Raw genomic sequence first — 16,548 nt, 5'->3', positions numbered from 1 at the left:
TCCGGGGCTACCAGAGGAGAAGTACGCAGACATCACGCCGAATCGGCACCATTGATAAGCTCTCCCCGTTACACCGTTAGCTGTGGGCAAAAAAAAAAAATCGCCTGCCGTTTCCTACGGGAATTCAATATGGCGTATTCTCTTCAAACCAACGCGCATGCGCCCTACGAGGGATTTCTTAAACATGACCCCCCCCCCCCCAATACGCCCACACATCCATCCATCCGGCCGCCTGATGAACTGCACGGAATACATATGCGTATCTTTTCTTTTTAAGAAATCAGAAATCCTAACCGTCAATAATAAATAAGGGTGCGGTGGTCCTGTGGCTCCTGCTGCAGGCCCAGGGATCCTTTTTGTAACCCCCCCCCCCCCCAAGTATCTCCAAGTGGGAGAGGAAAGGGGCGGTGTGGGTTCATAGGGCATCCCCCATCAACATGAGGCATGGCAGATTCAATTTTTATTTCTAGTTTTTGCATATATTTACATTTAAATAAACAATATGTAAGACATTGATGACCATTCAATGTGGGGCCCGTGAAGGAAATCTGTAAGGCCAAAAAAAATACCCCCACTGTACACATTTGTAACCCAAGAAAATATAGAAAACCTCACTCTCCATCCCTTGATACAAACATTGGACAGAGTGGGCCCCCCTGGCCCTTGAGATGCCGCTCACAAACATAAAAACACCCCGTTTCCCTTGGTAACACAGGGTTTTATTTCTTCCCAATTCATGAGCAAATGGAGCTCTCTTTTTTGTGTGTTTATTATTCCAGATGTGGTCTGCAGCCCGTGGATCCAAATGCTCATTTTCAAGGGGGGGGGGGGGGGGGCAATACACAGCAGGTGGTGTTGATCCCATACCCTGCAAACCACCCAGGCCCAGTAACAGCCATCTCCCGGCCCATTAGGCTCTGTGATGGAGCGGGGGGGGGGGGGGGGGGGGGGGGGAAACCAGTAGGCTACCTTCTGGGATGCGTATGCATGTAAAAAAAAAAAGAGAGAGAGAGCACGTCTTGCATAAGGCCCGCCCCCCAACCACTGCTACTCACGTGCAGCATGTGACATAGTCAAGGAAAACCCCCCAGAGCAAAGTGCCAGCTATGATATGTAGCTAACTGTATAATACACTCTGACATACAGCACACACACACACACACAGCTGCTCAATCGAGGCTCTTCTTTTCATCCACCTCCATCTGATGCTGTGTGAAACACGGGGGTCTGGGGTGTAACACCCGATTGATTAAGTTATTCCTCTCACATCTCATGTCACAGTCTCGGCTCAAGCCAAAACGCCAACTCTGACCGCGTGCCAGTGTGTGTGTAATTTCAAGGCTGGTTTGCCTTATTGTCAGCTTTTATGGGATTACCACATTGGTGGCAACCGGACCGTTGCTGACAGATGACTAACACACACACACACACACACACACACACAGTATGCTTTCAGGCATAACAGTAATAGCAGATAACGTTAAGGAAGCATGTAGCAGTCTGAGACGGCATGCTGCTTGAATGATAATGAGGCCGCAGCATGTTCCAGATATTTAACCCACTTTAGTGGAAAGGTGTATTTGCACTGTTCTAATCAACAGCCATTTCACGTTTCCACACGTGAATATTTTGCCCGTGGGCTTTTATACAGTAAGAAGGAGCCCAGCGAATATGGTGCGGATCCAGTGTACCTCCATACCAGAATGGAACAGCCATTCGGACCTCAAGGTGCAGCGATGATGAGTGACATTTACAGGCGAGGCCCATTTAAGGCCTCTTTGATTTCAAAACTTGTTTTAACTTATTCATTCAAACATAATTGTATATATTTTTTCATTGATAAAAATAATTCTCCACAAGCATACACAGTAAAACTACAACTTAAGTGTATTATAAGAACTGGACATTAATTGAGCGTTCACTAATACTTATCCTCTCGCCCCTGTAGCGTCCGTTCTTCATTGAAAAGGCCAGACTGTTACAGACAAACGGTTGAGGCTGCAAAACTGGAGGCCGCAGGCACACGGGTGACTCTACCCGTGTCTCGTACACAGTTCACTCACATGCTTCACTCACTTAATGGAATTAAGACACAGTGACAGATGAAATGTTAAGATTTATTGCATTGTTTCCGTTTCTCATGTTTTGTCCCAGTCTTCGTTTCATTCGCTCACACACAAACTCGTCCATTCAACCCGTTTCTGCCACGTCTTCGGCAGCCTTTCTTTGTATCTCTCCTCCTCAGAAACCCTTCACAGGAGCCATGTGTTGAGGCAACTCTTCATTTATTGAGCTTGACCTCTTCTCTGGACTTGGAGAAGATGAGAAAAGTCCCTCTGGTGGCGTCCGTAGGAAAAATGCGTCTGGAATTCAAGGCCCTTTGTCTTTCACGTGAGGGACCTTTAAAAAAAGATGCCCTCGCAACAGACGAGTCTTAAAAAAGAAAGTCCAGTCCACGGTTGCCGCGGTGATTTTTGCGTCATGGACATTGCAGTATTAAGCAAAGGCAAAAACTAAACAATAGTTAAAATGACGGTGTGTTGCTCGTGTGCAGCTCGGATTGTTTGTTCCGTTTGCGGCAATAAAACCAAAAAATAATCTCTTCAGGTTTGTTCTAACCGAGGCGTATTCATATGGTGGCGATGTTCTTCTCTGCCATTGTAAGGAACCGGTACCTTTTAAAAGCCTTCCAGTCCCCGGGGAGCCTTTAGAAAAGAAAGGGAACGAGTGCCTTCCTGTGTTTAGGGTAGTCCTCGAACTTAGCGAGGTACCATCTGTAGGAAGAGACAAAGAGGGTTCCTTCTGTTAATACAAGTAGATGCTTCAACTTGTGCAGCCCATGGAAAGCTGCTTACGCGCTGTGTGTGTGTGTGTGTGTGTGTGTGTGTGCGTGGACCCTTACTTGTGGTGGGCCACGGCCCTGCTGCCCAGGACCACTGTGGTAAAGACGGCAAAAGCCGAGCTGTGAATGCAGCGGCCGGCCAGAGCGAAGCCGGCCCACTCGGTTATCTCCCCCAAGAAGTTGGCTCCAGACACGTATTCAAACATCCCGCCTGCGGGCGGAGGACACGGGCGTTAGGGACAGGTACGCTCCTCCTTTCATACGGCCACTGAGGCAACAACAGCCCAAATATAGCCGTGTGGAAACTGAAATAACAGTCGATTGAGTCGACGGTTTCTGTGAAATCATCATGCGTAGTGCAAGAGATCGGGAAATGCACGTAATTATGGATTATTGCAATTATGAAGACACAGCCGTCGATTCAACAAAACGAAATAGAACAAAGCCAAATTGCTCTCATTGACAAAACAAGTGCAGCATCTGGAAGTAGAAGAAAAGCTGTGGAATAATAACTGATCCATCTTTCGTTGGCAGGCTTACACACAGGCGTGCATAATAAACCACAGGGTTATGAAATCATCTCGTCTTAAGCAGGCAGCGCTCAGGTGACGGCAGAAGATCAAATAAGTCGTTCGGACATTACAACGTTAAAAGGTCAAAGGGCATCCACAGTGAGCGTATCTTGGTAGCCATTAAAAAAAAAAAAGATATCTCTTAGTATCAAGTACCTTTGTATCTGTACAAAAGTGGATTGTTTTGTCAAAAAGGAATATAGAAAGCAGAGTCATCACTCTGAAAACAAGTCAGCCTGCGTCTGATCTAGCAAGGCCTCCGTCCCTCCACATGTGAAGGCTCCAGTTTACACACTCGGACAAACTAAACTTCTTTTATTCACCCTTGTTGGCGCGAGACGAGCTCGCTGCCCCGTGGACTGTTACCAAAGCTTCAGAGAAACAACGGAAGATTCTGCATGGACTGAACCGGCAAGAGTTAGAACTCTTCCATGAGTGCAGTTCACCCGTGTTACTTGGTACGCTTTGCTTGGGTCGCAGCGTTTATGCTAAGCTAAGCTGCGAGCTTCAGATTTACTGGATGAGCAAATAAGTGAAAGACAGAGTGCTTTGTTTAGCGTGCATCTCGACTGTGTCTGCACACAGTAATGCTGGTCAGTTCAGAACATCTCTCCTCCTGTGTCGAGTGAAGCTGAACTACACACACGCAAAGAAGACAAGTACTGTGAGTGGAGGCTGCGAGATCCTTTTTTTTAAAAAGACTAATGTCAGGGTTCACGCAGGGCGAGGCGGAGAGGAAAAGATAACCATCGACACCCTGTGATTCGGCTCCCAGCGGGTTTCTGTGTAATGGCAAGAGCACGCTGGGAAATTAGCATGCAGCGCTGTGCACAAGGACCACAGGACCAGTGCAGGGACGTGATTACGGCTTCCCGTCAGCCCACAACAGGGAGGAGGGGGGGGGGGGGGGGGCCTCAAACTCGCAACCGGAGTAGAAGTAAATACCTTTAAACCTCAAATGACCATTTGCACGGCAATAACTGAAACTTTGTCGCCTTGTATTCTTAAAGAAAAAAACCCTTCCTATTTAGAAGCCTATCTGAGAAATGACAGCAGGGCGATAATGCAATGTGATCCTTGGTCGTCTCGCGGTGGAAACGGAACATAATAATAATCGACATTGAAGTTTCTCAGAAGATCTGAATGATACCATTTAAGGTCTTCAAACCTCGCAGTAACAGAAGCACAAGCCGTGTGAACGGAACTGTTTTCAGACCCGACGGCCTCTACCTGTGGGAATCTTGTAGCCGGTCTCTCCGGGCTTCCTCAGGCTCCTCAGGATGTGGTCAGAGTGCACATTCACCACCCAGCCGAGCAGCCACAGCAGAGAACCTGGAGGACCACAGTGTGCTTTAGTGTGGGGAGTGAAATACGTCCTGCGTAACGTTTCGACAGGCGAAAGGGTTCAAAGCTTTATGCTGAGCAAAGCTAATCACCTCCTGGCTCGGTGCTTCACACACAGAAATCATATATTTATTTATTCTTTTTATGGAAAACATTCATATGTGTGTGTATAATATATAAATAAAAAATCATATACATATTCATTCACGTCGTTTTATTAAAGCAATAAAGGTACGAGAGGCTGCATTTTACCTTCAATAATGTAACTGTTACATTATTGAAGATAACGTACAGCCTCAAGACATTATAAAAAGTAAATGGCTGCCTTTCAGCACAAAATAGTTGTAGCCATCAAACGTTTTGTATCACATTTCATCAGTCTAGAGACAAATAGTCCCCCTACGTGCATGTAAACAGCATTGGCTGAACACCTCAAATTTTCCCCCCGAGCCTCAAAAACAGAAATTCAGTCGGATTGTGAGTTTATTATTACACACTTTTTTTAAAGCCAATACACGCCCGAGATAGATTGTTCTATAATTTCCATTTAGTTAGTGTCACTCATTTGGTGATTGAAAGGGGGGGGGGGGAGTAGGTCGAGCATAACTGTGGTTTCTAAATTGACAGTTTTCTGCTGTGGCTTTAACAGCAACGGGAGCCATACAAACCAGCCGAGTGCTTTGACCCCCCCCCCGCAGTGGAGCAGAAGCCAAAATGACAAGATGGACAAAAGAGTGTGAGTGACAGCTATGTGTTTAGGCAAAGACCGGCCATTTCATTTAAGATAGAAAAAGGAAGAGTAGAAGAGGAAAGAGGGAGGAACAGGGAGGGCTGGCAGGAGGTTGTTATCCTGAATCGGCTCCTCGTCAATCAATCAAGCACTTTCTGCCAATGCTATTTATGTACCATTTTATACTAATCCGATAAGATAATAAAGTTTACCTTCAGTAGTCCATCAGCTAAGTTTATTTTTTAAACTTCAACTTAGATTATTTCTGTTAAATGTAAATGTTTAACCGGAGTATTCTTCTTATGGCTTACACGCCCTCTCTTATCACTGCACATTAAATTGATTGTAATCGACATAACGCGGGTTGATAAAAACCCAGCGTTCTGATTGGTTGAGAGCGAGTCACGGGGGGTGCATTAATAACGCAATAAGGTACGGGAGGCTGTACTCTATCGTCCAATAATGTAACAGTTTCCGGCCATCGCCATCGAGCTAAAAGCTAAAATGTCAGCTAACGGTCGCGCTAACGTGTTACTTTGAGTGTGCAGTGATATGGAACGATCGGGTCCACGTGAACCGCTACTGTACACTGTCGCTCAATAATGTACCCCTCGTGACTCACTCTCAACCAATCAGAGCGCTGGACGTCATCTACCCGTGTTATAATGAGCGGTAATGTAGAGGTGATGTTCACGTTGACCCGAGCGTTCATTCGGAGTGGCCCCTGGATTCATTTCTGAAAATGAATGAAATGAAAGTGCGTCCTCTACAGCGCCCGTACACCTTTATGTTGTAATATCAGAGTCCACCGCTGGATGGCGTTTCCTGTGCAGACGCACACTCTTTTATCTGGTTATTTATTTGTTGTTGAAGAAGATTCGATCTGTTATAACATGCATTTGAGCATGAGATATATTAAGATGCTGTGATTATGTTGGTTCAATAAACATACAGACATATACACATATTTTGGTCTTATTTAAAATATCATTTTTGACATGAATCTGGTTAGGAAGTGCTCTGTCCTATGCGGCCCCTGGTAGTGCTGATGAAAAATTGTGACCCCGTCCATGATGTAAGTTGCCCATCGCTGTTCTAGACTGATAAAATGTGATACAAAACGTTTGGTGGCTACAACTATTTTGTGCTGAAAGGCAGCCATTTACTTACTATTTATAATTTCGCTGTACTTTATCATAAAGTTCAACCTCTTGTACCTTATTGCTTTAATAAAAAAAATACACATTTTTATTTCATTTCTCCTATGCTACTAAGGTAACTGATATTCGGACTTTGAACTACTTGGTCATTATTTTGAGATACCAAGAAATGATTTTGAGATACAAAGTGGTGATTTCGAGACAACTCCTTATTATCACCACAGGGGTGGAAATGGGCCTCCATAAAAAGTGGTTTCAGCAGAAAGTGTCACTATAAAGTGAGCCAGCAGACACAGAACACCCACCTGCGATGAAGCGTGGATGTGTGACCCAGTCTGCAGGGTACTCTGCATAATGGCTCAGGTACCTGATCTGCATGTACCCATTATAGATGCAGAAAACAACGGCCAGGGCGAATGAGGCGAACGGGGTTGGTTTACCTCCTCGGATTAGAAAAGGATAAATAAGGGATCTGGCGGCAGAGAGAATATAATATAATGAGCACAACTAATGCTGTTCGGATGTGTGTGTGATTCCACGCAAGTGTCTTCCACGCACATTGGAAGTTATGCACGCTGGTGGCACTAGTTGGCCGAAGTCCTCCTAATCACCCCTTCGGGTGACCTACCTGTGGACATAGTGGCAGAAGTACATGGCAATGAGCAGCCGGTTGGGCAGCAGGGAGGTTTTACCGGGGGACGTCCACACCACCAGACACAGCGGCACCAGGAAGGCGGGCAGCTCCTGAACGAACCAAGCCAAGCGGGCGTTCACCGGGAATCCATACCTGCTGGTGGCATAGCGCCCGTACGGCACGTTCTCAAAGAGCAGGGTCACAAACGTGCAGGCCGCCATGAGCAGCAGGAGGTGCGCCATGCAGTCCAACGCGTGGCGCTCCTCTTCCTCCGAGGAGAAGAGCCGGGAGAGGAGCGCGTCCATCGCGCTGTCGGGTGTTACAAAAACGAGTCCGGTACCGGCGACGGAAACGTTAGCGACGCGTTCCGGCTGAGACGCGGTGTCGCTGCCGCCCACCCGGGTGCGAGCCTGCAGGGCGATTGGTCGACGAGGGCGAACGCGTCACGTGGTTCCCTGGTCGGGGCCAATCACAGCGCGCGAACCGACACGCGGCGTCGGGTGTTATCGGCCAATCGCAATTGCTCGCTTCTCCGTCCAAGTTATTCGACGCGGTGCGGTGCCTGACGTCACTGATAAATATTTTATATATCCATTTTAATCCATCACCTGCTGTAAACAGTGAACGGTCATCAATAGGTTAGTGTACGCTTTCACGTGGTTGGACATTCGAGCTGAAACAAACGCAAATTATGACTAGATGTGCAAAAAAACAAAAAACAAGTATTTGAAAGCACATAATTTTGTAATGCAATTAACTAATTCAAATTAAAATGCCTATTTGTTGAATAAAATCGGACGAACGCCCCTCAAATATGTTTTTTTTTTCTGTTTTACTTTATTTCAGGCGCAGGCCATCGCCACCTCTTCACGGGTCCTGAGTCACGTGCGTCAGAGGCAACACGTTTCGAGGGATACGCGGCGTCGCAGTTGCTCCACCGCAGGTCCCACGCGCGCTCCGACCCACGGGCTTCGTTTTCTGCCCTCCGGACCGCCACGACGTTCCGCAGGCTCTTCTCCAGAGTCGCCCGCTATCCCAACAACAACAACAACAATAACAACAACAACATGGGGAAGCGGAGCAGGCAGCGGCAGAAGAACCAACCCACCGGCAGGGACGACAGGGACAACGCAGTAAGCCTCGGCCGCTCTGCAGCTGCAACTTTTTCTAATTGTCTAACGCGTCACCCCCGTGGCGTTCGACGTGTGACGTCTGTATTTACTGCACGCAAAAGGGAGCCCGGGCCGCGTGCCCCGGACAGGTCGCCTCGAACCTGAAACGTAGTCTCGGTGATGCGCCTAAAATAAATAAATACATTTTTAAAAAAAACAGCTGCAACTTGGCAGAGCGCCGCCGCTTCACGGAGGCTCTGTGGCAGCTCACGTTGTCACGTTAGATTGTTATGATCTCATGACGAATACCTGCCGAGTAACATCAGGAGACGATGCTAACGTGTAGCGTTGGTGATTAACTGTTTCAAGTTGTGATGTGACGTCACACTGGACCGTGAGCGAGAACGCACTTGGTTTGCAACGCGATGCAGCTGTAGTCTCCCCCCTAGTCACCCCCCCCCCCCCCCACACTTTGTTCCCAACTGTCTACCTGTGTGTTCAGGGCTGGGGAGCCGGATATGCAGACATTGTCAAGGAGAATAAGCTGTTCGAGCACTACTACCAGGAGCTGGGCCTGGTGCCTGCCGGAGAGTTTGAACAGTTCATGGACGCCATGAGGGAACCGCTGCCGGCAACCATCCGCATCACCGGGTACAAGAGGTGAGCCGGCCGCGATTCCTCACCCGAATGCACACTCGCGGTGCGTTCGGGTGCCTCTGATGTAAAGCCCCGAGACGCACAACTTGACCCACCATCTCCGCTGCGGCGTCTGGGCCCGGAAGGTCGAGGGTTTGAAGACGTTGTGTATGGGCTCAACGCCAGCTAACGCAAGTCTCCTTTTTGTCCAACTCCAGCCACGCCAAGGAAATCCTCCACTGTCTGAAGGAGAAATACTTTAAGGATATTCAAGAGGTGGAGATAGACGGTCAGAAGATCGAGGCGCCACAGCCTCTGATCTGGTACGATCTCTGGGTTTTTAACGCGGGGCGAATGATTCACTTCAAACTAGAAGCTCTGTACTTATTGTGTCTTTCCCCCTCCAGGTATCCAGATGAGCAGGCCTGGCACACCAACATGAGCAGGAAGATCATCAGGAAGTCTCCCCTGCTGGAGAAGTTCCACCAGTTCCTGGTCAGCGAGACCGAGTCGGTGAGTCAACACACACAAAACCCAGGGTTTACCACATTGGCCCCCGTGGCTTCTTTTAAAAGAAGGTACAACAGGAGTGTTATGGCTGCATTTACAAAAGTCCCCTTGGAACAAATAAGGAAACTTCATCCTAGCATCATTTTTGTGGTCCTTTCTTCTCAGGGTAACATCAGCCGACAGGAAGCCGTCAGTATGATCCCGCCTCTCCTCCTGAAGATTGAGTCCCACCACAAGGTGAAAGCACTGCCCTCATTTAGGGCTAAATATAGTATATGTGTCTTTTTTTCTGTCCCGTGTCCTCCTTTTTGTTTTACACTTTTACACTCTGCTTTAGCTCAATAGCAGCTGACGTGCATGTGTTTCTGTGCAGATCCTGGACATGTGTGCAGCTCCGGGGTCAAAGACAGCCCAGCTGATCGAGATGCTCCATTCGGACATGGACGTGCCTTTTCCCGGTAAGACGCACGCATTCAAAGCCAGGAGGCGCGCACCCGCAAGTGATTTCTGTGAGATAATCCGCAGCCTCTGCCACCTAACAGCAGCTCCCCACCCCTCTAACTCCAGAGGGCTTTGTCATCGCCAACGACGTGGACAACAAGCGCTGCTACCTGCTCGTGCACCAAGCCAAGCGCCTCAACAGCCCCTGCATCATGGTGGTCAACCACGACGCCTCCTGCATCCCCACGCTCAACATCGACTTGGACGGCAAGAAGGACATCCTCTTCTACGACCGCATCCTCTGCGACGTCCCCTGCAGGTCGGGGCGTGCGTTAAGGAGGACGAGGGAGAGGAGGGTGGCCCTCTGTGGGGGAAGAAGATCCGAGCGGATCAAGGAGATTTTGTGTGACAGATGGAGATTACCGTCTGTCCAATAGAGGGGGTGTTAAGAGGGGGGGGTCCTTGAAGGCCGGCGTCATTTTATGGCCAAAAACCGAGCTGAATTATTTTGTTGCAAACGAGTTTAGTTTAGCCAGCCGCTGGCGCCGAAGCCGGGAGCCCCTGCAGAACACAAGGGGAGGGGGGGGCGGCGCGGCGATGAAGACTGAGGCGGGATGTGAACAGTCAGCTAAAGGCTTCCTTTTTAGATAGTTTGTGCATGTCAGACCCACGGGAAGGTGTTGGGGGGGGGGGATCACTGCCCCGGGGTCGGCTGTCTGACTGGTGTCTGCTCTCTGTGCTCTGCAGCGGGGACGGCACCATGAGGAAGAACATCGACGTGTGGAAGAAGTGGACGACCAGCAACAGCCTGCACCTACACGGGTGAGGGGGGGGGGGGGGTGCGGGATGCGTGTTTGTGACAACGAAATAACTCACGCACCTGTGTGGTGGGACCAAATGGAGTAAAGCATGAGGGAAGGGAGCCGGTGTTGTTTGGCTTCAGGTGTGTGTGTGTGTGTGTGTACACCAGGCTCCAGATGCGGATCGCGGTGCGCGGCGTTGAACAGCTGGCTGTGGGGGGGAGGATGGTTTACTCCACCTGTTCACTAAACCCTATCGAGGACGAGGCCGTCATCGCGGCGCTGCTGGAGAAGAGCGAAGGTGAGACGCTCTGTTTAAGCGTCACGTGGTGCACGTTACATTCAAATGAAAGTTGGTGATTTTTCAGGCTGTTATTGATGACAAAAGCAAAAACTAGTCAAAAGTGAAATGTTCTCACAGGTTGAAACGCGCAACCGCACTGAATCTGATAATTTTCTCCTGAAAGCATAAAATGAGACTGTTAAATGCGGATGGTTTAGTAACTGCACCTCGTTGGCTTCCATCTGAACACTATTGTATTGGAAAACTGGTCACAGAAAACCGCCGAGTCCGACAAGTCGAGTAAAAGGCTGCGGAGCAGACTCCACTATTTAATTTCCCTTTCAGCCGCTAAACGCAACATTCTGTTCCCGCTTATCCGCCACGTTGTAACGTCTTTCCCTTCCCCCGCTGCCAGGAGCGCTGGAGCTGGCCGACGCCTCGGCCGATCTGCCGGGGCTCCGGTGGATGCCCGGGGTCTCCTCCTGGAAGGTACGGGATCGCCGAGCCGCCGACCCGGGGGAGGGGGGAGTGGGGAGGAGGAAAGGGCCGACTTTTAACTGTGTTTGTTTTTTCGTCCCCATCGCAGCTGATGACCAAAGAGGGCCAGTGGTTCTCGGACTGGTCCGAGGTTCCGAGCCACCGTCGCACACAGATCCGGCCCACCATGTTCCCGCCGACCGACTCGGAGAAACTCGCCGACATGCACCTGGAGAGATGGTACGTGCAAGCGCTCGCGCGTCAATTTGAGGCGGCGGCGGCAAGCGTTTAGGGCCGCGTGGCCCTCTCACTCGAAGGTGGATGATGTCATCGTAAATGCTCCGGCCAGCAGAGGGAGTCATTGGCCCACTCTGCTTCGGCATCTTTTATTTTATTGCTGCAGGGGGGGGAAGAAAAAAAAAATGGGCACAGTGGGTGGCCCCATTACACTCACCGCCATGATGTACGTTTGTGTGTTTTTTACTGGCAGCATGAGGATTCTGCCACATCACCAGAACACCGGAGGCTTCTTTGTGGCCGTGCTGGTGAAGAAAGCCCCAATGCCCTGGAACAGAAGATATCCCAAGGTGCTTGATCACAAACGCACACACACACACACTTAACAGATGATTACATCGTCTCGTGCTTGAAGGGGGTGGGGGGAACGCAGCAGGATTCAGCGCAATCGTCTCTCTCCTTCCCACAATGCATCGTTCACCTGTCGCTAAACCACAGCTGGGGCTTCTCTTCTCTCCAGCTGAGGAGGGACGTCTCGTCCGGCTCAGCGGTCCAGGCTGAAGGCTCCCCGGGGGCCCCGACCCCGGCAGACGCGCCCCGCCTCCCCGAGAGTGTCCCTGCTGCCGTGGAGGTGGGGGTGGGGGTGGAGGTGGAGGGGGGAGGAGGCCCGGAGGGAAAAGCAGACACGGAGGCAGGGGCACCAAAAAGAGCTCTCTCTGCGCAGGAGACCAGCGCCAAAGTGTGCGGGTGAGTCTGAACAAAAATAAAAACCTCCAGAGCTTCATCAGCCGTCAAAAAGATAAAGAGATTTCTTTTAATGAGAAGTGACTTCAGATGAACCTCTCACTGGTCCTAAGGTAGAAGATTCTAAGCCATTTCAAATTACTCATTGTCAGCCATGTGCTCATTAAAAGCTCCAATAGAACAGATTTTCTGGAACATTTGACAGACATTTTTTCACTTTTTCAATAAGTAATTTAAATAATGAGGGTCACAACTCGTCTCTCTCCTCTCAGGCCTCCAGCCTCTAAGAAGATGAAGCTGTTTGGTTATAAAGAAGACCCCTTTGTGTTCCTCACTGAAGAAGACCCCGTCTTCACCACCATACAGTGAGACACACACACACACACACACACACACACACACTGTCTCTCAACGCTTCCCATGTGCCGACACCCAATTATTTGTTTGGTTCGTTTTGATCTAGATCTTTCTACGACCTGGCACCCAACTTCCCAAAGCGCAACGTTCTGACCCGGACTCACGATGGCAAGAAGAGACACTTGTACATGGTGTCCAAGGAGCTGCGCAACGTGCTGCTCAACAACAGCGAGCGCATGAAGGTGCGTGCGCGTGTGTGTGTGTGTGTGTGTGTTTAGATCGTTCACAAACATTGATGATGACAAAGCACTTCCTTGAGTGGAAATAAGGTAGATCCAACAAACCAATAATCAATGATTAGCTGCAGGCCGTGCATGTCTCATTGATCCTTTTACAGAGTGTACAAACTGCAGCATGGTTATGGTAGCGGTGTGCAGACAAATTCCCTCCGGTCCTCCGCCCTGTAGCACCTGTGTGTGTGTGTGTGTGTGTGTGTGACTCTCCATTGTGTTTGATCCAGCTCACTTTCTATGGAGCTAAACCACAATGTTTCCACAGTGGAACACATTGTGGTTGCAGTGCCTGGGGAAACGAGGCCATTGTTTACGCCCTTTGCCCCTTTTTTAATGGAAGCTCAGGTTTCACAAAGAAGCTCTATTGCGTTCTTTACAATGTTGACAGTTTAAAGCGGAGGTTTTTATCATTTGATCTATTTATTTCAATTGTCCTTACATCCCAGCAGCTGTCAATGAGTCGGAGTCTGGGGTCTGCGGCTGTCGGAGGACTAATAAACCCGTTCACTTACACGGAACACAATTAGTCTTGGTCTCTTGTTTATTTTGATTGGTTGTGCTTTCAGAAGGGACATTGATTAGTTCTGTCGGAGTCGGTTGAGCAGAGTTTTGGTTCAGAGGAACGTGTCCTCTTTTTGTTTCTCAGGTCATCAACACCGGGGTGAAGGTGTGGTCTCGCAACAGCGATGGGGAGGAGTTTGGATCCCCCTTCAGACTGGCTCAGGAGGTAACGCACACACACACACACACACACACACACACACACACACACACACACACACGCACAGCATCTTAAGTGGAAAGAAAATTATCTTCTTTAAATTGACTGGTAATAGTGAAAAAACAACATTCCACCTGAATCTTCACCCCGTATCTGGACGTTTTCTTCCTCAATTCATCAGGAGCATGTTCCATGCACAGCTCCTATTTCTAGGACATCATCACCTTCTATATGACTTTTTATAACATGCGGCATCTTCGCTGTATTCCCCACTCTCAAATATGTACCCCATTCATTTCGTATGCGCCGTGTAACCATAAAGAACCTGGATTCCTTGTGTCACACGCGTCTCCTCTCTGTCCGACAAGGGCATCTACACTCTTCAGCCGTACATCCGCTCCAGGATAATCCGAGTGAGCGTGGAGGACATCAAAGTGCTGCTGACCCAGGAGAACCCCTACCTCAGCAAACTGCAGGATGACGCCCACGCTCAGGCCAAGAAACTTGGTACGATTTACGTTCTCGCGCACGGCAGACATCTTTTTAAATAACTGAAATAGCAACGGGAAGACGAGCAAAAGCTTCCACAAATTGCAAATTATTTCGGGAGGCCCGGCAGAGGATCTGTGACCGGAAGGAAAGTGAAAAATAAGTAACGCTCCGTCCGCTTCCCTAACGTACCGAGCTGCCCTTGAGCAAGGCAGCGACCCACAAAGCTCTGCGGTTCCAGCCGAGAAGAAAGCCGACAGGCGTGTTGGAAGGAATACGGATTAACATTAAAGGGGGGGGGTCATCTTCTTCTTCTGTTGCTTTCATGGTGCTGAATGTTTCTGCTTCTCTCCACAGTGATGGGCAGCATTGTGCTGAAGTACAACCCCAACCCAAAGTAAGTTGTTGGGTTTTTTTTTTGGATGGGTTGTGCGCGTTTTCCTAGTTTTTGTGAAACACGTGTGTGTATTTGTGTGTGTTTGTTTGTCAGTAACCCGACGGAGCCTCAGTGCCCCATCCAGCTGTGCGGCTGGAGGGGGAAGACGTCCATCCGAGCCTTCGTGCCGCGCAACGAGAGGTTCCACTACCTGCGCATGCTGGGCGTGGAGGTCTTCAAAGAGAAACAGGGCCTCGGCCAGAAGGGGAAGGACGGAGACAAGGAGGTGGTGGAGGTGGAGGAGGAGAAGATGGAGGGCGTGGCGGGAAAAGAGGGAGGAGCGGCGGAGAAAGAGGCGGAGCTCGACCCGCAGAACGGTGACGAGAACGGCTCGTTGGAACCAAAGAAGTAGAAGCCGAGAAGGTCGATGGGGAGAAAGGAGGACTGAAGACGTACGCGTTGGTCAGGAGAAAGACCTCCTCCTGCTCGAGGAGGAGGAGGAGCCTCCACACTGCAGAGATGGACTCCTTTTTGGGGAGTTCTACTTTTGGGATCCTCTCCAGGGGTTTTAGTTAAATGGCTTATCTTATTTCTTGTTTATTTTTTTATATTTTAACAAACGTTTCCCGCCAAACAAGTGGCATCAAATATTTTTCTCTGTTGCGCATGTTTATAGAGTTTTCATTAAACGCAATCTCAATTTTGACACCTGTAATGGAGCAGAAATACGGAGTTGATTAAAAACGTCAAACTGTGTCAACATCTCTTCAAGTGATTTGACTTCATGCTCATTCTTGCTCCTCTGAAGCATTAAAGTCATACTTTGGAGGGACTTGATTAAATCAAATTGGACTTAATGGAACGTTCACTAGGAATTAAATGAGTTATGAATCCCTCGAGCAGTGGGAAATAAATACTTTCATCAATACATCAATAAAAAAAAGGGACTCAATTTGAGAGTTTTCCGTTGCAGATTAATTCAATAAGTTAGTATTCGATGACATGCAAGGACTTTCTTAATGTTCTTAATTCCATAAAAAGCAATAACAATAATCAAGTGCTCTTTTAACTTGGAGCCAGTGGTCTCCCTTGACTACAAGGCCATGAACATCTAAACAAATCCAAATCTTGTTTTACAGCCTGATTTATATCGACAGACCTGTAGTTACTAAAACGTTTTTATGCATCACCGCAGTAAAATAATAATCTGCTCTGCACTGTTCCTCAGTGGCAACCAGCAGCCTGCAGGGACGTTTCCACGTGCCGGACGGAGGCGTCGCACGGCGAGTTTTCAAAGGACTCGACGGTACTCCATGAGGTCCGTTACAATGTCGCTGTTCTTATATATTTGTTTTCTAACTACCAACATAAGGGAATTCAGAATGGGCTCTCTTGTAAAGCCGACGGCGCAGGATGGACAGGCATCATCTCCTCCTGTTTTATTACCCGGTCCTGCTGCCATGACGACCGGTGTCATGACAACGCACCCGCCCCTCACCTCTCTGCCGACAGTAGGAAACGGAGGACGTAGGGACCACAGACGGCATCGTTCCTCTGCTCTCATCTTCTTCTCCCAACTTCCTCTTGCTCCCTTTTTACCTTTTTTTGACCTTTGACCTTGAAAGTGCACGATTCCCCTCGGGGGCCACGGTGACAGCGGAGGCAGGGGGGGGACGAGAGGATCCCGGAGGACGCGGTTGACACCCGTTTTCATCGCTTCTGCGTCCGAGGAAAGCAAAGGGGACACTTTGACCACGGGGGGGGACACTTTGACCACAGGGGGGGGGGGG

General features: G+C 49.1%; 2 protein-coding genes across 2 annotated transcripts; one reads left to right on the top strand and one right to left on the bottom strand.

Moving 5' to 3' along the window:
* Positions 1 to 2,103: 2,103 nt before the first annotated feature.
* On the bottom strand, positions 2,104 to 7,688 carry srd5a1 (steroid-5-alpha-reductase, alpha polypeptide 1 (3-oxo-5 alpha-steroid delta 4-dehydrogenase alpha 1)). Its single transcript, XM_037473882.2, has 5 exons — positions 7,277 to 7,688; positions 6,954 to 7,120; positions 4,645 to 4,746; positions 2,903 to 3,053; positions 2,104 to 2,774 (listed from the first exon to the last, which is right to left on the bottom strand). The coding sequence occupies exons 1-5, from the start codon at positions 7,585 to 7,587 to the stop codon at positions 2,708 to 2,710; spliced, it is 798 nt and encodes a 265-aa protein (XP_037329779.1). The 5' UTR covers positions 7,588 to 7,688; the 3' UTR covers positions 2,104 to 2,707.
* A 440-nt stretch (positions 7,689 to 8,128) lies between these two features.
* Positions 8,129 to 15,518, top strand: nsun2 (NOP2/Sun RNA methyltransferase 2). The gene is made up of 19 exons (XM_037473756.2): positions 8,129 to 8,415; positions 8,897 to 9,054; positions 9,249 to 9,353; positions 9,438 to 9,543; positions 9,706 to 9,777; positions 9,914 to 9,998; positions 10,108 to 10,300; positions 10,729 to 10,803; positions 10,952 to 11,082; positions 11,480 to 11,553; positions 11,651 to 11,781; positions 12,032 to 12,128; positions 12,299 to 12,525; positions 12,795 to 12,887; positions 12,986 to 13,121; positions 13,819 to 13,899; positions 14,262 to 14,400; positions 14,740 to 14,779; positions 14,873 to 15,518. Exons 1-19 carry the CDS (start codon positions 8,350 to 8,352, stop codon positions 15,168 to 15,170), a joined length of 2,307 nt encoding a protein of 768 aa, XP_037329653.2. The 5' UTR covers positions 8,129 to 8,349; the 3' UTR covers positions 15,171 to 15,518.
* Positions 15,519 to 16,548: the final 1,030 nt, after the last annotated feature.

Source organism: Pungitius pungitius, chromosome 17, assembly GCF_949316345.1.
Source record: "Pungitius pungitius chromosome 17, fPunPun2.1, whole genome shotgun sequence".
NCBI lineage: Eukaryota > Metazoa > Chordata > Actinopteri > Perciformes > Gasterosteidae > Pungitius > Pungitius pungitius.
Note: the sequence above shows the minus strand (reverse complement) of the source record. Positions and strands in the feature narration are given on the sequence as shown.